The following is a 23,570-nucleotide window of genomic DNA, read 5'->3' on the forward strand; positions in this document are numbered from 1 at the left end:
ATATATATATATATATATATATATATATATATATATATACTTTATTAATGATAATAATAATTATACACAGGGAACATCAGAAAATTAAAAATGATACTGGCGGGACTGGGTGATATTACACATAATAAACGATCCAAGTGTGTACAGTGCCATAACATGTACAATAAGGTGAGGAAGGGATAGAGGTAGGTAAATTATTGCTTAAAGGGTACCTCTCACCAAATAAACTTTTGATATATTTTAGCTTAATGAATGTTGAATAACTTTCCAATAGCATGTTAATAAAAAATGCTTCTTTCTATTGTATTTTTCCCGATCAGTCCTGTCAGCAAGCATTTCTGACTCATGCTGGAGTCCTAAACACTCAGAGCTGCCAGCCTGCTTTGTTCACAGCCAAACAGGCTGTGAACAAAGCAGACTGGCAGCTCTGAGTGTTCTCCTTTGTGAACAAAGCAGACTGGCAGCTCGTAGTGTTTAGGACTCCAGCATGAGTCTGAAATACTTGCTGCCAGGACTGGTAGGGAGACCCCTAGTGGTCATTTCTTCAAAGTGGAAAATGAAATAGAAAGAAGCATATTTTTTAATAACATGCAATTGTAAAGTTATTCTGCATACATTAATCTATAATATATCAAAAGATTTTTTTGATGAGAGGTACCCTTTAATGCCCAATATTGCACAATACTGCAAACACCTCAAATTAAATTCTGCTTCTCCAGTTTATATGGTGCATTTTATTTACTCTAATTTTGTGTCAGAAAATGCTGGAAGTTGCATTTAGTTACTAGTTACAACTCCCAGCATGCCCTGATACAGCCTATGGATGTGTGGGTGTTGCAGCCTGTTGCACTGTATAGTAGTACAGTTAAGGTTATTGTGTAACATGCTGGGAGTTGTAGTTTTGGTTTGTGTCAGCTGCAGAGCCATAGTCTGTGTCAAGGAATACTGGGAATTACAGTTAGTAACTACAACACCCAGCATGCCCTGATACAGCCTATGGCTCTGCAGCTGACACGGACCAAAACTACAACTCCATGCATTTTACACTTTATAGTTTTACAGTTTAGGTTATGGTGTAACATGCTGGGAGTTGTAGTTTTGGTTCTGGTGTGTTTGCGTGCATCCGTGGGGCTCTTGGTCGTCGGGTGAGTATGAAGGGGGCGGGATTCTGGGGGTGCAATTCAGTGCGGGTGGCCAGAAGACACTAAAAATAAATAAAATTAGATGGCACAACCTGCAGCAGCACTTGTCAGTCCGCCCCTGTACAAAACATACATGCATACACATATCATACATACACATTTACATACACCGGCCACTGCCCCCTATATTATACATTACATACCTACATACAGACACATCATACATACATACACCCGCCGCTGCCCCCCATCATACATTACATACACGCATCATACATACACACACATCATACATACACCTGCCGCTGCCCCCTATAGCATACATTACATACACACATCACACATACACCATACACACATCATATATACCCCTGCCACTGCCCCTATATCATACATTACATACACACAGACACCATACACACATCATTTATACACAGACATCATACACCATACATATGCACACATTATACATACACCCGCCGCTGATACACCCCCACATCATACACACATCACACATACACTTCATATATACACATAACACATACACCATACATAAGCGCACACATACATATACAGCATACATATGCACACATCATACATACACCCGCCACTGATACACCCCCCCTAATCATGCATTACATACATATACAACCACCCTTCCCGCCGCCTGCATGCTCTGCCTGCTTACCTGAGCGGGTGTGAGGTGAAATCCCCAGCCCGTGCAGTGCAGTCTCCTCACACACGTCCTCTCCTCACTCTGTATTTTCCCCCGTGAATACTTGAAACCTCCCCGTGATAAAATATGTCCTGTGTAGACAGAGCAGGGGGAAGGGAGAGGCTGTGTGTGGGGGAGGGAGGAGCTGTTGACGTCCTCATTCTCCCCCTGTCTTCTTGTATTATGCAGAGCTGCGCTCTCCATCCTCCGGGAGGGGGCGTGGCTTGATCATCTCCTGCAGACGTGCGATCTCGGGTTCTGCCCTCGCTCCTCAGATCCCCTCACACCGGCTGGGGGGCTCTGAGCAGCGGCTACTGAAATCAGCTGGGGGCCGCCACTGCCCCCTCCATACACCCGAAGCGCCGGTGTGAGGTGCAGACTTGCATCGGCTCCTGCACCTCACACCGGCATTAAAGAAAAATAAGGGAGAAGTCGGTCTGTCCCTGCAAGCCTGATACAGGGCTAAATCTATTTTAAAAAATTCACCGGCCCAGCGACCAAAACTACTTGTCCCGGGCGTCTAGTGATAGGATTTCCACATCCCTGGTAGATGCCGGAGGGGACCAAAGAAGAGTACTCACCGTAAAATCTTTCTCGTAGCTTTCATTGGGGGGGGGGGGGCACAGCTCCCCTCCCCCCACTTATGATTGCCTTGTCAGGTTCTTTGTTGCTTGGTGGCATGGTTCCTTTGGATAGTTGTTGTTGGGGTCAGTTTGAACATCCTTCTGGATTGTTGGCTTCTCCTGCTGCTTTATTACACAACTGGTTAGCTCCATGCTAGTGGACGGGTATATCCTGCCAGGGAGGAGATGACTTTTTTGTTTTCATTAGTGTCAGCACCTCCTAGTGAGTTTATACCCATCGTCTGTGCCCCCCTAATGAAGGCTACGAGAAGAAGATTTTACGTTGAGTACAAAAAATCTACTTTTTGCAAATCAACCACTGGACAAATAAATGCTGATCTTATGCTGTGATTTTGTTGTCTCCAGCGATGTGATGTATCCGAAAGAGTCGTCCAGTCCTCACAGTGGGGTCTCCGCTGAAGTTCTGTGTCGAGGAAGAGATTTTGTTGTAAGTATTCACAGAATGATATACAGAGCTACACACTGGCCTGATGCTAAAGGGGAAAACCTTTTACATTGTGACTTATCCCCTTAAAGGGGTATTCCGCCCCTAGGCATTTTATCCCCTATCCAAAGGATAGGGGATAAGATGTCAGATCGCCGCGGTCCCGCTGCTGGGGAGCCCTGGGATCCCCGCTGCGGCACCGCGGCTCTCATTACAGCACAGAGCGAGTTCGCTCTGCGCGTAATGATGGGCGGTACAGGGGCCGGAGCATCGTTACATCACGACTCCGCCCCTCGTGATGTCACGGCCCGCCCCTTTCAATACAAGTCTATGGGAGGGGGCGTGGTGGTCACCACGCTCCCTCCCATAGACTTGCATTAAGGGGACGGGCCGTGATGTCACAAGGGGCGGCGCCATGATGTCACGCGGCTCCGTCCCCTGTATCGCCCGTCATTATGCACAGAGCGAACTCGCTCTGTGCTGTAATGATAGCGGGTGCCGCAGTGGGGATCCCAGGGCTCTCCAGCAGCGGCACCGCGGCGATCTGACATCTTATCCCCTATCCTTTGGATAGGGGATAAGATGCCAGGGGCGGAGTACCCCTTTAACTTTCCGGAGCCAGTTGATATGTATAAAAAAAGGTTTTGCCTGGAATACCCCTTTAACCCCAAACCCACCCGCCACAGATCTGCTACTGGTCGTCACTTCTTGACAACCAATAGGAGGGGTGGCATCTTTTTTCCAGACTTTAAAAAGCTCTGAATTATACCTTTCCCTTTGCTCACATTGTGTGAGTTCCTGGCAGGAGAAAGTGGGTGTTCCCCAGCAGGTGCAACATAACTGAAGCCTGCGAGAGCTGTGCCTCGCCATGCCCTGCACGCACTTCCTGAGTTTGGTCTCCTGCCAGGCTGGGAGGAGACTAAACTAACTGACTTGTGCAGGGAACAGAACAGAGCCACCTAGTGGCTATTTTTTCAATCACATTAAAAACATATAAAGGTTGAGAATTTTAACAGCAAATAAATGGCAAAGTGTCTTATAATTACATAAGAAACAATGTATTAAATGTTTAGTTTGGTGACAGGTACTCTTTAACAACCTTTATAAAAGTCATTGTTAATGCTGTCAGGGATCACTTGTCTGGTTTCCACCATTTACAATATTCTCTGTACTTATTTTTGCACCTTTTGCAGGGCCTTCCTTTCCAATGTAAAGTGGATTGGCAGTAACACAGTGGCCCAAATGTTAGTATTTATCCTATTTACATCATTACATTTAGTATTTTAACTGCTGTTTTTGTAATTTTTTTAGATGTGGAAGTTCACACAAGGTCGCTGGGTGGTGAGAAAAGAGGTAGCGACGGTGACAAAGGTTAGTAATCTCTAAGGGGAAAAGTTAACAAAAGAAACAGTGGAGCAGTTGCCCATTTCAACTAATCAGATTCTAGTTTTCGGAGGCCTTCTTAAAAAGAAAAAAAAAAAACATATAAAAATGATTCATTGTTATTCTGCACACGTTTTGGTAAATCTCCCCCCTAAATGTTTGATGCAGAATAGGTATAATGAATGCAGTCCAACCATTGTCTACTGCTGTAAATGTAGACTGCGTGTACTTACCTGAGCTAGTACATTAGAAATGTGTGAGTAAATACCTGAAATCTGATGATTCTACTGTCGCATTGTGCCCAGAATGTAGGGACATGGGGGAGATTTATCAAAACCTGTGTAGAGGAAGAGGGGTGCAGTTACCTATAGCAACCAACCACATTGCTTGTTTCACTTTAAATTAAAATTTAAAAAAACAATCTGGTTGTTATGGGCAACTGCACCACTCTTCCTCTATACAGGTTTTGATAAATTTCCCCACGGGCCCTGGGCCTGTAGGTGCCCATATGTCAGACGCCCTTCCTCCAGAAGGAATAAAGCATTCTCTCTAGTGCCCCCTATAGTTAGTTACGATGAGTAGCTAGCTACCTGTAGGTGGTACTTTTACATACCTTTTTTTCCTCCCCAGTATTGCATGTAAGACTGTGTCCAGCTGGATCTCTTAAGGGAACCAATCATCAGATTTTAACAAATATAACACTTGAAAATGCGTTATATATGGTAAAATATTTTTCTCACAATCTTTGCCCCCCTAGGAATGGTGATGATATGTTCTAACGTCTCCCCGGCTGCCCCGCAAGTAGTTCCCTGGGTGGGGAGTTATACTTACCTGCACCTGTCGCTTCGGCCATGGTGACTCCACCTCGGCTTGATTGACAGCTTGCATCACCACTCTGTCCGTCTGCTTATGGAGCAGAGCGATTACTCGAGACGTAATCAAGCCGAGGGGGCGTCACCATAGCCGGAGCGACGGGTGCTGGTAAGTAGAACTCCCCACCCAGGGAACTACTTGCGGGGCAGATACAGATTTTACCAAATATAACGTGTAGACAAGCAATGTATGGTAAAATCTGATGATTGGTTCCCTTTAAATGGGAAAAAAAAGTAACCCCTTCCCTTAACAAGGGACTTTCATCCACCCAACACCCTTCTGTGTACCGATGGTGGGAAAAACCTCAAAACAGCTTTATAGATTTTCATCTCTTGGAAGAGACGCTGGTTTTGCTTATATGTCTAGTTATGTTTCACTGGTTGGACATTGGACTTACATGGTAGTTACCTAGAGGTGCACTAGTCAGTTTTTCTTCCATCTAGAACAGAGCAAGTTTGCATACTTGTTTCCCATGATGCATTGCCTGTAAGACTATACACAGTTGGATCTCCTCTATGTGGATAGTTACCCCCAAGTGCTAATATACTGTAATACAATAGTAATTATACAAAAATGTTGCTTTGAACATTGGGTGAGCTTCCTTTTCTTTCCTAGCTCTGCCAAGAAGATGTAAAGGAATTCCTTGACCAGATAGCCATACCCAGAATTAACAAAGGCTGGGAGTTTATGCTGCCGTTTGATGAAGATTTTATAAAGAAGCATCCAGATGTTGTCCAGAGACAGTCTATGCTATGGAAAGGTATACAGTCCAAGTAAGTACAGCATCAGAATGTCTGAGTGGTACCTAAGCAGAAATGCCTTCTGGGGGATGCCCACACAGCTACCAAATCCATGTAATGCTATGTTCACGCGGCAGAATTCCACACAAATTCAGTTCAGCAAAGTTCGCTAAACGGAATTGCGCTGTAATTCTGATAAAATTTCATCGGAATTCTTAATTTCAATGGGATTCCAACCTGTAATTCCGCGAAATTTAAAGACTGATGTCTAAATTTTGCAGAATGCGGAATTTCCTCAGCAGACATTCTGCTGTCTGAACATAGTCTGAAAGTGGCAATTTTTGGGCAAATTCCTGGTTGGGAAACACTGACTATAAATAGCTACAGGCATTTTAGCTCATGGACTTTTCATCCGACTAGCTGGATTTTCCTTAAAGACCTTTTGCCTTTCTCAAATCGGTTTTAGTTATGTATCCCCCATGAAATAATTCTTGATAATATTTTCTAAGTAACCTGCATTACTTCATTTCCATTTTATTCCTCCTTGAAATGAATAAATTGGCAACCGGATGTTGCCATTCCCTTTGTCAGGGTCTCCCAGCACAGTCTGACTCTCCCTGTACCGATTGGACAGTGTTAATACCGTATTTATCGGGGTATAACACGCACCGGCCTATAACACGCACCCTCATTTTACCAAGGATATTTGGGTAAAAAAAGTTTTTTACCCAAATATCCATATCCATGGTAAAATGAGGGTGCGTGTGTGCGCGTGTATACCCCGATATACCCCCAGGAAAGGCAGGGGGAGAGAGGCCGTCGCTGCCCGCTTCTCTCCCCCTGCCTTTCCTGGGGTCTAGAGCCCTGCTGCTGCCCCTTCTCTCGCCTTGCTATCGGCGCCGCTGCCCGTTCTCTCCACCTGACTATCGTGCCGGCGCCGATAGCCAGGGGGAGAGAAGCGGCGCCGACAGCCAGGGGGAGAGAAGGGGCAGCGGCACCCATTGCCAGCGCCGCTGCCCCGTTGCCTCCCCCCATCCCCGGTGACATAATTACCTGGGTCGGGTCCGCGCTGCTCCAGGCCTCCGGCGTGCGTCCCCTGCGTCGTTGCGATGCGCGGCGCACTGACGCCACGCCGTGCAGCGCATAGCAACGACGAAGGGGACGCACGCCGGAGGCCTGGAGCAGCGCGGACCCGACCCAGGTAATTATGCCACCGGGGATGGGGGGAGGCAACGGGGCCTCGGTGCCGGCAATGGGTGCCGCTGCCCCTTCTCTCCCCCTGGCTGTCGACGCCGATAGTCAGGGGGACAGAACGGGCAGCGGCGCCGTTAGCCAAGGGGTGAGAAGGGCCGGCAGCAGGGCTCTAGACCCCAGGAAAGGCAGGGGGAGAGAAGCTGGCAGCGACGGCCTCTCTCCCCCTGCCTTTCCTGGGGGTGTATCGGCGTATAACACGCACATAGACTTTAGGCTAAAAAATTTTGCCTAAAAAGTGCGTGTTATACGCCGATAAATACGGTATATAAAGATACATATTCCTGGTGCCGGAGATCAATCTGTCGCATTGCAGCTCAGCCAATCACTGGGCGCCATCGCTGCACCATAGCTTGACTTATTGACCACAGGGAACCAGGTAGAGTATTGCACCAGGCACTACAGTAGGACAATGGAGGCATCAGGGGAGTGGCAGGAGGTAAGTACATTTTTTATTTATTTTTTATTCTTTTTATACCTGACATAATGGGCATGTTGGTAAAACAAAACAAAAAATAAAAAACCCTGGCCCAGAGGACTCCTTTAACATATTTATAAAAACAGGAATACCACCAAAATGAAGTCACAGATCTGGGAATGGTAAGTACCGTTGTCATTAGTGTCACCTGCACTACAAGCCTATACTGGTAGGTTAGTACAGGTGATGCTGGGAACAGATTTTTTTACCTGCAGCAAACACTGATGTGTTGCTGAATGGCTTGGTCAGCACAGATGCGGAGAAGAGAGCAGTTTTCTTCCTGGACAGTAGTAGAGAGCAGGTCCCACGTAGGTGCATTTATTCTCCTTTCATAGTCACCTAAAAAGCTTAGTAAGAGCATTGATTCCAGGACTCCCATAGTGTTGGCTGCAGAATATGGAGGTGGATGTTTTTGTTCTCCTTGTTGTATAAGTGGATTTGTTTCAAATGAATGAGCGCCGGGAACAAAAAATATAAAAACGTAACTGCTTATACAGGCTTTATTGATCAGATTAGAAAGAGTTTGACCCACATCTTTATGGAGTAGACATGAAAATCAGATTAACCAGTCATGTACAGAACATTCTCTTTTTTAATAATTATTTAGCTCTTACATATTAGTCAGTTTCTATGGAGTTTATCAGAGAGGAGATTTATCAAGCTCCGTAGTGATTATTTTTGCTTATTCCAAAGCACATTTGTGAAATCTGCTCATGTAGTAATTTTTATTTTTTTTGCTTTGCAGTATTTATCAAATGTGATAGTCGCTATTTATGAAGAAAAAAAATCGCATCTCCATTTAAAAGTCTCATATGTATTCCAGGTCCAACCTGGCTTACAGAAAGTGCAAACGTCTGCAGAAAAGGACATTAACACCCATTTTATCAGGCTTCAGTATCATGTGCTCCTCTATTACCAACAGCCAAACTTCATTCAGCTAAGCTGGTGTGATGCATAGTGAAAGTTGAGAGAGCAATCCAGATGCTTGGGGGGGGGGGGGGGGGGAGTACAAAGACTCAGCAGAGCGAGGAAACCCTCTTTCCCCACCGGATAAAAGTGCATACGTCTGCAGAAAAGGACATTAACATCCACTTTAACAACTTCTTGTTCTTGTTCTGCATCATGAAACAAAGCTACTACATTAATGTTAATTATAGAAAAAATTCATTATATAAGTAATAATTCTATAAATTTTAACCCCTTAAGGACTCATGACGTACGAGTCCGCTCCCGATCTATAACGCGGGGCCACGGCGTGGGGGGTCATAGCGGGTCGGGCCTGGCCTCTAACAACAGCCGGGACCCGTGGCTAATGGCGCGCGGCACTGATCGCAGTGCGGCGCGCTATTAACCCTTCAGACGCGGCGATCAAAGTTGATAGCCGCGTCTGAAAATGAAAGTAAACCGTTCCCGGCAGCTCAGTTGGGCTGATCGGGACATCGCGATAAAATCGCCATGTTCCGATCAGCTGGGACTCAGACGGAGGTCTCCTTACCTCTCTCCGCGGCGTCCGATCGTCGATTGATTGCTACAAGCCTGAGCTACAGGCTTGAGCAATCGACCGCCTATCTAACTGATCCCTTCAAAGCTATGGCTTTGCAGGGATCAGCATAGGAGATCAGTGTGTGCAGTGCTATAGCTCCCTATGGGAGCTATAACACTGCAAAAAAAAGTTAACAAAGGTCATTTAACCCCTTCCCTATTAAAAGTTTGAATCACCCCCCTTTTCCCATAAAAACTGTGTAAATAAAAATAAACATATATGGTATCACTGCGTGCAAAAATGTCCGAACTATAAAAATATATAGTTAATTAAATCGCATGGTTAATGGTGTATGAGCCAAAAAATTCCAAAGTCCAAAATAGTGTATTTTTGGTCACTTTTTATATCATGAAAAAATGAATAAAAAGCGATCAAAAAGTCTGATCAATACAAAAAACTTCAGAATACGGAGCAAAAAATGAGTCCTCATACCGGCCTGTACGTGGGGAAAAAAAAAAGTTATAGGGGTTAGAAGATGAGAATTTTTAACATATAAATTTTCCTGCATGTAGTTATGATTTTTTTCTGAAGTACGACAAAATCAAACCTATATAAGTAGGGTATCATTTTAACCATATGGACCTACAGAATAATAAGGTGTAATTTTTACCAAAAAATGCACTGCGTAGAAACAGAAGGCCCCATAAGTTACAAAATTAAATTTTTTCTTCAATTTTGTCGCACAATGATTTTTTTTTCCGTTTTGCCGTGGATTTTTTGGTGAAATGACTGATGTCACTGCAAAGTAGAATTGGTGGCGCAAAAAATAAGCCATAATATGGATTTTTAGGTGCAAAATTGAAAGCGTTATGATTTTTGGAAGGTGATGGGGGGAAAAATGAAAATGCAAAAATGGAAAAACGCTGAGTCCTTAAGGGGTTAAGGTTGCAAATACACACTGCACACCTTGTTAATTTTAGGACACGTACATGCTGGCGTACAGACTACGTAAATAACCCATATGTGGCACGAAAATGTTTCCTTTAAAAAAAAAAAAAAAAAAAATACATAGTAATACTGCTTCATGCACATTTTGGGGTGGGTAACGTACGATTGTTTATGTGCCTGTTGGTGCTGCGCTGTCTTCCTTCCTGACCTAAACTCTGGCCTCAGCGCAACGCAAGTCTCTGCCCACCAACATAATAACAAAATTTAACAAAAAAGCCTCCAGAGTACGGATATTCGTGGTGCGGCAAAGTATGTCAGGTTGTCAGCCAGTCAGGGTGTCACCCGATGCAGTACACCCCCCCCCCCCCCCCCCCCCCACCCTGTCACTCTCTAGCAACGCTCCTGGTAATAAAGGGTAGATAAAGAACTTGGGAAATAAGGGAAAACTTTTCTGCTTTAAAAAATGCTTTTGTAAGCAGGTTTCCCGGGTTTTGCTGATGTGTGATTTTATTTATCAAGGTTGTGCGACTATTTGATATATAGGTCGCATGTAAGCAAAAGTAAGTAAAAAAATAATAATAATTGTCATATAAAAGCCATACATTTTAAAAGAATGATAAATCTCCTTCAGAGTGTTTAGGCTATGTTACCATGTAGAGGTAGTGGTGCAATATGTAGCCACGTCATTACTAGGGATCGACCAATATCGTTTTTTGCAGGTTAGGGCCGATAGCCCATAACTTATACCGATATTCCGGTATAAGTTATCGGCTATTTATCCCCCTGCGACACCGCTGCAGATCATTGATTTAAAGCGGGCGCTTTAAATCAATGCACTGCAGTGGCTTTTGCGGAGCCATAGGCCGCCGCCACCCGCTTCTCTCCCCCTGCCGGTCAGGGTGGTCCGGGCCATCCATCCTTCCTTCCAGTAGTTTCCGGTGGCATTCTGGGTGGAGGGTGAACCGGTCCGGGCTGTCCTTCTCCTGGGGTGCTCTTCTCCACTCCGGGCAGGCTCCAGCCTAGTAACGCAGCATAGACGCCGCTGCGCAGTGACGCCCTTGCGCAGCGACGCACCTGACGTCAGGGCGTAGCGGCGTCTATGCAGTGTACTAGGCCGGAGCCTGCCCGGAGTGGAGAAGAGCACCCCCGGAGAAGGACAGCCCGGACCGGTTCACCCTCCACCCGGAATGCCACCGGACACTATAGGAAGGATGGATGGCCCGGACCACCCCCATTACGGGTAAGTTTAATTTTTTTTATTGACTCGGTGGGTGGGGGAGGGGCAAAAATCCAAACTGGTATACCGCCCAGCACTACGGTGGGGGGTGCGACGCGGTGCGGTGGGTCGGGGGGGGGGGGGTGTTTTGGTCGCGGTGCGGCGGGTCGGGGGGGGGGGGGGTTGCGTTCACGGTGCGGGGACGGAGCATTATCGGCTTATCGGCAAGGTAATTGCCGATAATGCCCCCAAATCGTGATTATCGGCCGATAATATCGGCCATACCGATAATCGGTCGATCCCAAGTCATTACTACACTGCATGGTTATACGTCACAATGTCACCACTGCATTGGGCTGCCATATGCATCACAACTTCTATAGATCAGCTTGTGGTTTTTTTATTAATGGTGTCAACAGTGAAATGACAAAGGAAAAAAAAACTGAACACTGTGGTTTTAAAGGGGTTGTCCAGCATTAGAAAAACACTGCTCTTTTTATTTATTTATTTTTTTTGTGTGTGTGTGTGCGAACACCACACTACTTCTGTCCACAGGATGTATGTTGGTACTACAGCACAGACTAATTCACTTCCGTGGAGCTGAGCTGCCATACCAGACACAACCTGTGGACAGTAGTGGTGCTGTTCATTAAAGAAAAGAATCAGCAGTTTTCACAAACATGTCTGTGCTTCCTTAACATAGAAAAATACTTTTATTCTGTGGTGCAACAAGTCAAAGATGTGTATCCGGAATTGGATGTATGGTCAAAAAGTATTTTATTGGCAATGCCAGCACCAGTGGCCATACATACAAAAGGCTTCAGCTCTGCACATATACTGTACATAAGCAACACATTGCGGAGGCTGAAGGCCATTGATGTGACCCTATTTAGGTGACACGTGGACTGCAAGAGGTTCAATTCACACCTTGCTATTTTATGATCTTTTGCAGGTTAGAGAAAGTGTTCAATTTATCAAAAGAAGATCTGATGTCTAAGAAGACAGACACTACTTCAGGTAAGAATATGGACTTTAATAGATTTCTTGTGTTGAGTGCAAAATTGAAGAATTTGCGTATATCCAGTGGGCACAGCTGTGTGTTTACTAGTGTTTTAGCTGCGTGTACCGTATTTTTTGTCCTATAGGACGCACCGGCGTATAAGACGCACCCAATTTTTAGGGGCAAAATCTAAAAAAATAAAGATTTTGAACCCAATAGTGGTCTTCAACCTGCGGACCTCCAGATGTTGCAAAACTACAACTCCCAGCATGCCCGGACAGCCGTTGGCTGTCCGGGCATGCTGGGAGTTGTAGTTTGGCAATATCTGGAGGTCCGCAGATTGAAAACCACTGCAGGAGATGGTAATACTCACGTGTCCCCGCCGCTCCGGACCCGTCACCGCTGCCCTGTATGTCGCTCCATCGCACGTACGCGACGACGTGATGACGAGGAAGGAGAGCGCCGGCATACAAGGGATCCTTGAACGGAGAAGACACCGAGGAGGCAGGTAAGGTCCACCCCCCCCCCCCCCCCGGTGTCCTGTAAGCACTAACCCGGCTATTCAGTCGGGCTGTTCGGGACCGCCGCGATTTCACCGCGGCGGTCCCGAACAGCCCGACTGAACAGCCGGGTTAGTGTCACTTTCCCTTCAGATGCGGCGGTCAGCTTTGATCGCCGCGTCTGAAGGGTTAATACAGGGCATCACCGCGATCGGTGATGTCCTGTATTAGCTGCGGGTCCCGGCCGTTGATGGCCGCAGGGACCGCCGCGATAGGGGTGTATTCGCCGTATAAGACGCACCGACTTTTTCTCCCCAGTTTTGGGAAGAAAAAGTGCGTCTTATACGGCGAAAAATACGGTATATATCTGCCTTTTAAAAAAGATTCATTGAGCCATTGGAAAGAGGATTTGGGTACTAGGATCTCCTGGGAGATATTGCAAATTGTTTGGGATAAGGCCACTTAGGCTTCTATTTGTACCTCCTATAAAGACACTTAGAGAGACAAAGTATGATGAGCTGGTATCACACTCCTGTTTTGTGGCACAGACTTAAAGGGCTACTCCGCCCCTAGACATCTTATCCCCTATCCAAAGGATAGGGGTAAGATGTCTATGCTGGGGACCCCCGCCATCTCCTTGCTGCACCCGGCATTCGTTTAGAACGACGGGTTCAACGATTGAGGCTCGTGACCTCACGGCCACGCCCCCTCAATGCAAGTCTGGGAGGGGGCATGGCGGAGTCATGCCCCTTCCCATAGTCTTGCATTGAGGGGGCGTGGCCTTGATCTCACGGGTCTCCTCCCCTCATTGCCAGTCATCCAGCACGGAGCGAAGTTCGCTCTGTGCACCGGATGTCTGGGGTACCGCAGCAGTGATCGTGGGGGTCCCCCGCGATCAGACATCTTACCCCTATCTTTTGGATCAGGGATAAAATGTCTAGGGGTCGAGTAGCCTTTTAAGGTGGCTATTCCCCTATATGCTGAAGATGTGGGTGGGCTATTGGGATGGCATTTCATATCTTTTGGACTTGCCCCAATATTGTTGGGTTATAGACTGTGGTTTGGAACATTGTTCTTGACATTTTAGGTGTATTGATACCTCTTGATCCCCTAGTTTATGTCCTTCACCTCTCTTCTCAGACATTCTCCTGCCACCTAAGCCCTTGATACCAAATTTTTTTTGTGTCAGACTCCCCCACCTGTCTTTGATTTATTAACTCGTATTCGTATTCGGATCTGTGGGATTTGTATATGGTACAGTCTGGACATTGCTTGAGTTACCTTTCTTCCCCACTCCTCCCTTCCTAGGTTTTCCTGTGTCTTTTCAATGTTCTGTCTTTTGTCTTGTCTTTTGTCATTTTTTGACTGTATGCCCTGTGTTTTTTCTGTTTTCTTTTGTTTCATTTATTGTTAGGCTTCTTTCACACTGCCGTTATGTCCCGGCAGTACAGCGGCCGTTAAGATGAGGGAAGAATAGCTGGGGAAAAATTAGTGCATGTGCCGTCTTTTTTTCCCGCTATAAACAGCGGTGCCCGACAGACCCCATTATAGTCAATGGGATCCATCCATCCGACCCTAACGGTCGCAGCACTATGGCAGTGTGAAAGAAGCCTTAGGGTCTATTCACACAGCATACCGTATTTATCGTGGTATACCACGCACCGGCCTATAACACGCACCCTCATTTTACCAAGGATATTTGGGTAAAAAGTTTTTTACCCAAATATCCATGGTAAAATGAGGGTGCGTGTGTTCGCGTGTATACCCCGATACACCCCCAGGAAAGGCAGGGGGGGAGAGGCCGTCGCTGCCTGCTTCTCTCCCCCTGCCTTTCCTGGGGGTCTAGAGCCCTGCTGCCGGCCCTTCTCTCTCCCCTGGCTATCGGCGCCGCTGCCCGTTCTGTCCCCCTGACTATCGGTGCCGGTGCCGATAGCCAGGGGGAGAGAAGCGGCGCCGACAGCCAGGGGGAGAGAAGGGGCAGCAGCACCCATTGTCGGCTGCTGCAGGCCTCCGGCGCGCGTCCCCTGCGTCGTTGCTATGCACGGCGCGGCGCACTGACGTCATGCGCCGCGCCGTGCAGCGCATAGCAACGACGCCGGGGAAGCACGCCGGAGGCCTGCAGCAGCGCGGACCCGACCCAGGTAATTATGCCACCGGGGATGGGGGGAGGCAACGGGGCAGCGGCGCCGGCAATGGGTGCCGCTGTCCCTTCTCTCCCCACTGGCTGTCGGCGCCGCTTCTCTCCCCCTGGCTATCGGCGCATCAGGGGGACAGAACGGGCAGTGGCGCCGATAGCCAGGGGGGAGAGAAGGGCCGGCAGCAGGGCTCTAGACCCCCAGGAAAGGCAGGGGGAGAGAAGAGGGCAGCGACGGCCTCTCTCCCCCTGCCTTTCCTGGGGGTGTATCGGCGTATAACACGCACATAGACTTTAGGCAAAAAATTTTAGGCTAAAAAGTGCGTGTTATACGCCGATAAATACGGTAATTTCCGCTTGCAGAATTCCGCCTCAAATTAATGGACATCAAAATCCACAGGATAGGGGATGTCATTGATCACGGGGGGCTGACCGCTGGGACCCCCGCGATCTCCCAAACGGGGCCCCCGCATTGGCGCTTTATGTGAGCAGCTTATTGCAACCCCTCCCCATACAACTCTATGGGAGAGGCGGGGAGGCATGGACGCTGCCTCCCCGCCTCTCCCATAGAATTACATGGAGGAGGCGTGTCGGCCGCGGTATCAGGCTGCGGCTGGCACGCCTTCTGCATGGGAGAGCCGCGTGGATAGGGGATAAGTTGTTTTTTGCTGCAGATGTCCTTTTAAAGCCCATAGACTTCTATGGGATCTGGCACTCCCATTCACACTTCTGAATTCTATGCATTAGACATGAAATTCTAAAGCGGAAATCCGCGAGTAGACATGAAATTCGCAAGCGGAAATTCAAAAGTGTGAATGGGAGTGCGGAATCCCATAAAAGTCTATGGGCTTTAATTTGAGGCAAAAATTCTGCCATGTGAATAGACCCTTACTTTTCCATTGTTGTTAATTGGGATTAATATTAATATGGGATTACATTAGTCAACAAGACTGGAAACTCTGATCCACATGTGAAGAATGAAGAGATTGTCCAGCACTACAAAATCTATATCAAGTTTTCTGTTTATCAATCCATTTAAATAATGGCACACCAGTCTCCAGTTTAAGGCCTGCAGAACTTGACGCGTTTCAGGGATAGTCTCATCATAAACCTTCTGAGACAAGCAGGTAGCAAGAATGCTTCATTTTCCTGCAACCTGACTTAGCAGTTTTCTTTTTTTCTTTTTTGGGTTTTGTCCGCTATGGCCGTGACTTGCTTGACTGGAGAATATATATTTTATAACCTATTTTATTTTACCAAGATAAATGGCCACATGGGTTGTCTGGCAGCTGATCATCTTCCTATTAAAATAACAAGCACATTTGGCTTATGAGGTAGCTGGTCTTAGGTTCTGTTGTGCTGGTAATGGTCTCATTTCTATAAAAACATTTAGCGTTTCTTGGCTTGTTGTAAACCGGTTAAGAGGCTATGAAAAGGCTTGAAGGAGGATTTGATTTTCACCGTGTAATCCCGCTTTATTAACTCACAATGCTGTGTTCTGGCTGTGATATCCATGTGAGAGCAGGAACTGGAGTTTGGTCTCTACATAAAGGCTCTGACAGAATGGCTGCCTGCTGTATATCCATATGAACGCTGCAGCCAGCTATAATGATTTACACTTGCAAGTGGCACTTTATTAAAGGGGTATTTCGGCTTTATATAACTTATCCACTATCCAAAGGATAGGGTATAAGATGTATGATCACCAGGGTTCCACCGAGATCGCAGGGGTCCCCAGTGGCGGGACCCCTGCAATCATATATTTTATACCCTATCCTTTAGATACGGGATAATATCTATAAAGCCGGAATACCCCTTTAATGGCAAATGCTGAAGAAATGAGTCTGCAATCTATAGCTGAGAGGTCCACTCTAAATGACCTTGGTTATAGTAGGGGGTTAAGGATTGAAAGATCTTACCTATCCACAGGATATATCTTCTATGCACAACATAAGGGATAAAGAATTAATTGGTGGTGGTCCAACCACTGGAACTGCTCAGAAACCCATCAAACAATGGGAACAGAGACCTGGTGTCCCTGTCTGGAAGAAGTGGTGGTCAGACATGTAGACTGCTGTTCCACTTAACTCTACTGGCCTGACAGAGAGCCAAGCGCTGTACGGACTTCATTAGTTCTATAGAGTATAATAGACAAATGTGGAGCAAAACACAGGTTACCAACAGCACACGCCAATCTTTAATGCATTAAATATATATTCATTTCTCCATGAAAAATTACCAAGCAATGGTTCGACTGTGTCATAGATTCTTTATCAAGCTTAAAGCGTACCCGTCGGATCCAAAAAAAAAAAATAATGTTTTAACATATCACTCAGTAGCTAATCCTGACCATGTGTATAACAACATGTGTCTAGCACATTACATTTTTTTTATTACACTTTTAATTTAGCTCACTAGTGAATTCCTCTCAAAGTGAGGGGGCGTGGCCTCACTGTGCAGGTCTCCGCCCCCTCCCTCGGTATGCTGTCTGCTCACATCTCCCCTAACATTAGCAAAACTACACCTCCCAGCTTGTCCTCACTGACAGTAGGGGGACACAAGCTGACAGTGGGAGGATTTTTCCTCCAGGTGTGATCCCTGCACTCACAGCTGTCAATCAAGGAAGTGTGTCCGTGACATAGGTGATGACGCATGGACACAACAGGACTAGTATGTGTCCAAGCAGGCAGGGGGGGCAGTTGTTTGACTGGCTTTTTAAGTATGAAATACTGAAAATTTTCTAATGAAAGCAATTGCGAAACCTATAGGTTTTGCATGCTTTACAACATATCAAAAGTTTTTGTATCTGACAATGCCCCTTCAAAGGGGTACTTCGCCTCTAGACATCCTATCTCCTATCCAAAGAATAGGGGATAAGACGTCTTATCACGGGGGTCCCACTGCTGGGAACCCCAGCGATCTCGGCTGCGACATCAGTGCATGGAGCGATGCGGGGCGGAGGCTCGTGACGTCACGGTCACGCCCCGCTTGTGATGTCACGGCTATGCCCCCTTAATGCTAGTCTATGGGAGGTGGTGTGGCTGCATCCCCAGCGGCAGAGAAGGGGATAAGGTGTCTAAGGGCGGAGTACCCCTTTAAGTGGAAACGTTGCTTTGTATTTTTGATCTGGACATTATTGAACTACTTTGTATCTATTCAAACTGGGAACGCGGACCCCCTTTCTTGGGATTGGTTTGAGTCCCAGCAGTAGATTTCCTGTGGATAGGTGATTTAGTGTTATTGTCGGAAAATGCCCTGTAATGCTCGTCTTGGCTGATACATATTGTTCTCTATTCAGCAGCTTCATCCACTGTGATCCCCGGGGACCAAACGTTGAACAGAGCCAGAGCCAAAGCCAAGGAGAACCAGGCACGGTTGGAAAAGGATTTGCAGAAGAAGAAAGAGCAGGCCAAACTGAGTTCCAGCGTGACTGTGGTGGCGGACGTTCACATCAAAGAAGAGCCTATGAGTGACGATGAAAGCATGGACACCTCCACGTATGAGAGCTTTAATAATGGCATGGTCAATGGTGTCCATGTAGATGAGAACTCCAAAGAGTCGTTGAATGGAGATAAAGATCCTGTTGCAAGAGAACTGATGGAGTTTGTGCAGTCTACATTTAGGAGACAGTACGTTTTGACTATGAGTGAACTTAAGCGGTTATTTAATCTTCATTTAGCCAGTCTTCCTCCTGGACATACTCTCTTTAGCGGCATCTCCGACAAAATGCTGCAGGAAACGGTTTTAAACTCTGGCTGTAAGCAGATCATGGTGCCTGTAAGTATTTCCAGCAGCTCCTTTGCTTGCTTATTCTATCTTTTTATTTTGCATGTTATGGTCCGTAGACTTTGTGTTTGTGGAGTCCATCAGTCTATGGTAACCTTTGCTTTCAGAGGAAATTGAGTGGACTTATTGGCATTAACTTGTACAAACCAATTGTTCCCCTGGCAATCTCTACTTTCAGCATAAAAATGCATAGCTTTTGATATAACTTTGACATTCCTCTTGCTAACCTGAACAAGCGTGTTTATGGCTAGAGGGGTAGGTAGGTAGGTTCCTGTTAAATGCGTGCATCGGAAAATAGCTGAATACTGAATGATCCTTTGGCCCTGATTGTTAATGCTGTGGTATATATGCTGTAAATATTTTTGGTGGAAAACCTCTTTAAAGTGCAACTGTCAACATATTGGCAGTGTTTTCCAACCTTTTTTGGCTCGGGGCACCCCTCCGGAAAAAAAAAATTTGCGGGGCACCCTGACCGAAGTTGACGAGCAAAATGAAAAAAAAAAAGGGAAAAGCGTCAGACACTTTTGGACACCAACTCACAAATGATATCTTCTCTAATCAGAGTTTTTCCCTTTTCTTCTCCATCTGACCCGGCCATCATGACAATTTCTTCTAGCCACAATTTTTCACTGTTAAGCCTTTTTACATGGGTGACAGAAGGGTGTAGAGGAGTGTACATGGGTGGCAGAGGGGTGTAGAGGAGTGTACATGGGTGGCAGAGGGGTGTAGAGGAGTGTACATGGGTGGCAGAGGGGCGTAGAGGAGTGTACATGGGTGGCAGAGGGGTGTAGAGGAGTGTACATGGGTGGCAGAGGGGTGTAGAGGAGTGTACATGGGTGGCAGAGGGGTGTAGAGGAGTGTACATGGGTGGTAGAGGGGTGTAGAGGAGTGTACATGGGTGGCAGAGGGGTGTAGAGGAGTGTACATGGGTGGCAGAGGGGCGTAGAGGAGTGTACATGGGTGACAGAGGGGTGTAGAGGAGTGTACATGGGTGACAGAGGGGCGTAGAGGAGTGTACATGGGTGGTAGAGGAGTGTACATGGGTGGCAGAGGGGTGTAGAGGAGTGTACATGGGTGGCAGAGGGGTGTAGAGGAGTGTACATGGGTGACAGAGGGGTGTAGAAGAGTGTACATGGGTGGCAGAGGGGTATAGAGGAGTGTACATGGGTGACAGAGGGGTGTAGAGGAGTGTACATAGGTGACAGAGGGGTGTAGAGGAGTGTACATGGGTGGCAGAGGGGTGTAGAGGAGTGTACATGGGTGGCAGAGGGGTGTAGAGGAGTGTACATGGGTGGCAGAGGGGTGTAGAGGAGTGTACATGGGTGGCAGAGGGGTGTAGGGGGACAGGGGAGGGGTGGACAGGGTTAAGAAGGGGTAACAGAGGGGTGGAAAGGGTACGGTACCTTAAGCAAAAAATTTTTATGGAATCTGGCGCAGCTTCTATTTCTTTCAATGGGAGTCTGTTGCACCGTGCACACGGGGGAATCCCGATTCCCTGACACGTCAAGTTTTTTGCTGTCTATTTCTGAGCAAAATGTCCGCCCGGAAAAAAACACAGGCGAGCATTGACTGGAACATGCCAGCTCCTTGTGTGAACATGGCCTTAGACTCCAGGATTTTCACTATGCAGAATCTTCTGTTTTTCCCATGGAGACGCATAGTCTGCACAAGAGCTGTGGAGCAAAAATGATCTAAAATAAAGCAACTGTGCAATAAATCTTAGCGGAATATTGTAGTGAATCATAATTTATCCTCTATACAAAGGATAGGGAATAAGTTATAGATTGCGGGGGTCTGACCACTGGGATCCCCGGGGATCTCCTGTACGGGGCCGCGCCAGTACACAGGAAGTGCCCTGCCGACCCCGCAGGAAGCCGCGGCAGACGCCCCCCCTCCATGTATCACTCTATGACACAGCGGCCGACACGGATAGGTTATATTCCACTACAGTATTCCTTTCATTTTAAAATAGTTTTAACGGGAAAATAAAATAAAATCTATGGCTGTGACTGCCTGTACTGCGGTTCACAATAGGACTCATGTAGGGCGGTTATGTACCAGAATGGAAAGGGAACAGTAGCCGGGCGCACGTGAGCCTTGGAATGCTTCTCTCTGAGGGCCGCCATTGTCCTTCCCCGTAAATGGGCACCTTCTCCTATAATCCCGCTGCTGTGGGGATCCGGCGTCTATTAAGGTCAGCGACACAAGAATCGCCTGAACAATCCCCTTTACATCTAATTGATTTCTTGAGACAATAGCTCGGGATAATCCTTTATTTTCCAGACTATCTGGGTAACAGTGCACCTATTCACACTGCAGCACCAGGACACTCACTCCCTAGTTTTCTTTCATTCCTCAGGTAAGGCAGTGTTTCCCAACCGAGGGGCCTACAGCTGTTGCAAAACTACAAGTCCCAGCAAGCCCGGACAGCCGAATGCTGGGAGTTGTAGTTTTGCAACAGCTAAAGGCACCCTGGGAGGGAAACATTGTGTTAAAGGGGTACTCCCTTGATATATCGCGAGATTTAGCCAGGTGAAACATGCTACTGCAGGCACTAGTTGATTTTTTTTCAAATCAACTGGTGCCAGAAAGTTATACAGATTTGTAAATTACTACTATTAAAAATTTGTTTTTTTAATCCTTCCAGTACTTATCAGCTGCTGTATGCTCCACAGGAAGTTGTTTTCTTTTTGAATTTCTTTTCTGTCTTACCACAGTGCTCTCTGCTGACACCTCTGTCCATGTCAGGAACTGTCCAGAGCAGGAGAGGTTTGCCATGGGGATTTGCTCCTACTCTGGACAGTTCCTGACATGGACAGAGGTGTCAGCAGAGAGCACTGGTCAGACTGAAAAGAACAACTCAACTTCTTCTGTAGTATACAGCAGTTAAGTACTTGTCTGTCCTAGTAAATATTTGTATGTCACATGATTTTTATTTATTTTTTAAATAACTGTATTGTGACGCTCCTGTTCTTCCTGGAAATGTATGAATAAATTGACAACAAGGAACATTCGATATATTTCTAGAATTAAAGGGGTACGCCGGTGAAATTTGTAAATCTTCTATTTAAAGATCTTAATCCTTCCCGTACATATCAGCTGCTGTATGTTCCACCAGAAGTTCTTTTCTTTTTACATTTCTGTCTGACCAGAGTGCTCTCTGCTGACACCTGTCTGTCTGTCTCAGGAACTGTCAAGAGCAGGCGCAAATATCCATAGCAAACCTATCCTGCTCTTGACAGTTCCTGAGACAGACAGACAGGTGTCAGCAGAGAGCACTCTGGTCAGACAGAAATGTAAAAAGAAAAGAACTTCTGGTGGAACATACAGCAGCTAAGTACTGGAAGGGTTAAGATTTTTAAGTAGAAGTCATTTACTAATCTGTTTAACTTTATGGCACCGGTTGGTTTAAAATAAAAAAATTGAGTTTTTTCCCGGAGTACCCCTTGAAGCCAATACCATCAGTATACAAAATGTTCAAAAGTTTTGATCGGTCGGGGTCTCTGTGCTGAGCCCCTCACCCATCGTGAGATATAGCCGGGTGAAACGTGCTACTGCAGGCGGCAGCATACTTCCCGCCCCAGCTCAGCCTATCTGACTGCAGAGGACAGCTCCATAGACTTTAATGAAGCCAGTCATCTGCAGTCAGACTGAGAGCACCGTACTGGGGAGTGAAGCGCGCTACGCCGCAGACTTCACTTGACTAGAACGCGCATTCAGATCAAAACTTTTTAGGCGTCCCCGTGAAACGTCCAAAGTTTTCTGCCATGACTGTAACGCTAAGGAAGGGGGGGGAATGTCTATTTCTAAGATAAAGATGTCTTCTGAACGCCACCATGGCTGCTCTGTCGGATCTGCTAGTACAGCCTGCCGCAGGCAGTAATAGTAGTTCGCTGATATGACTAAAATTAATGAATTGTAAAACATAAGCTGGTACTAGGTAGTCTGACTACTAGTCAACAAGTACAGGGCTTTGCCCTGGGTATCCGAGCCCTTTTTGATAATGACTATTACATTTTTATTTATTTTTTATTTTTATTTTTTTTCTAGTTTCCTCCTCAGAGCACTGCTACACCCGAGGAACAAAAAGTGTTTGCACTCTGGACCTGTGGGGACACACATGACAAGGTAAACCTGTGAACTTTTTATCTAGAGCAGTGGTCTCCAACCTGCGGACCTCCAGATGTTGCAAAACTACAACTCCCAGCATGCCCGGACAGCCAACGGCTGTCCGGGCATGCTGGGAATTGTAGTTTTGCAACATCTGGAGGTCCGCAGGTTGGAGACCACTAGATCTAGAGCATTGTTTCCCAACCAGGGTGCCTCCAGCTGTTGCAAAACTACAACTCCCAGCATGCCCAGACAGCCTTTGGCTGTCTGGGCATGCTGGGAGTCGTAGTTTTGCAACAGCTGGCTGGGAATTGCTGATCTTGTCTCATGCCCCTGTATGTTAATATATAACCCATTGCACATTTGTGCCCTAGGAAAGACAGGCACTGCTGGAACTGTTCTCCAAGGGCCACAGGCTGCGCAGGAACATGATCCAGACCGGGATGAGCCAGGAGTTTGGAGAAAGTCTCAGTAAGCAGCAGCTGGACAAGGTTCTGAAGGTATGGAGCGCGGGAGGAATTAGGCGTCTTTGTAAGCACAGTTCACACAAAGCCGAGTAATGGGCTTAACAGCTCAGGTGCGAGTGTTTACCAGCAATGGTTTCCTTTAACCCCGCTGACGCCAGAAGGCTTCCCGCTGCGGCGATCACCTCTGTGTTTCTTGTCTTGAGTAACAAACTGTTGTTATAAGATCTAGTGACATGAGAACCGATCTACTTATGCTGAGGAATTCCTGCTGCTGAG

At 46.6% G+C, this 23,570-nt stretch overlaps 1 protein-coding gene across 2 annotated transcripts in view; it reads left to right on the forward strand.

The window, feature by feature from the left end:
• The window catches only part of POLR3E (RNA polymerase III subunit E), a 74,434-nt gene that overhangs the window by 42,835 nt on the left and 8,029 nt on the right, over positions 1-23,570 (forward strand). Inside the window, exons 14-20 of one of the 2 annotated variants that reach the window (XM_056535028.1) lie at positions 2,847-2,928; positions 4,237-4,296; positions 5,797-5,954; positions 12,250-12,314; positions 18,230-18,708; positions 22,768-22,845; positions 23,202-23,327. In XM_056535028.1, the coding sequence (XP_056391003.1) occupies positions 2,847-2,928; positions 4,237-4,296; positions 5,797-5,954; positions 12,250-12,314; positions 18,230-18,708; positions 22,768-22,845; positions 23,202-23,327 (1,048 nt within the window). The remainder of the gene's footprint in view (positions 1-2,846; positions 2,929-4,236; positions 4,297-5,796; positions 5,955-12,249; positions 12,315-18,229; positions 18,709-22,767; positions 22,846-23,201; positions 23,328-23,570) is intronic. The other variant, XM_056535029.1, reaches the window with a different exon arrangement.

The sequence above is a fragment of the Hyla sarda genome, chromosome 8 (genome assembly GCF_029499605.1).
Source record: "Hyla sarda isolate aHylSar1 chromosome 8, aHylSar1.hap1, whole genome shotgun sequence".
NCBI lineage: Eukaryota > Metazoa > Chordata > Amphibia > Anura > Hylidae > Hyla > Hyla sarda.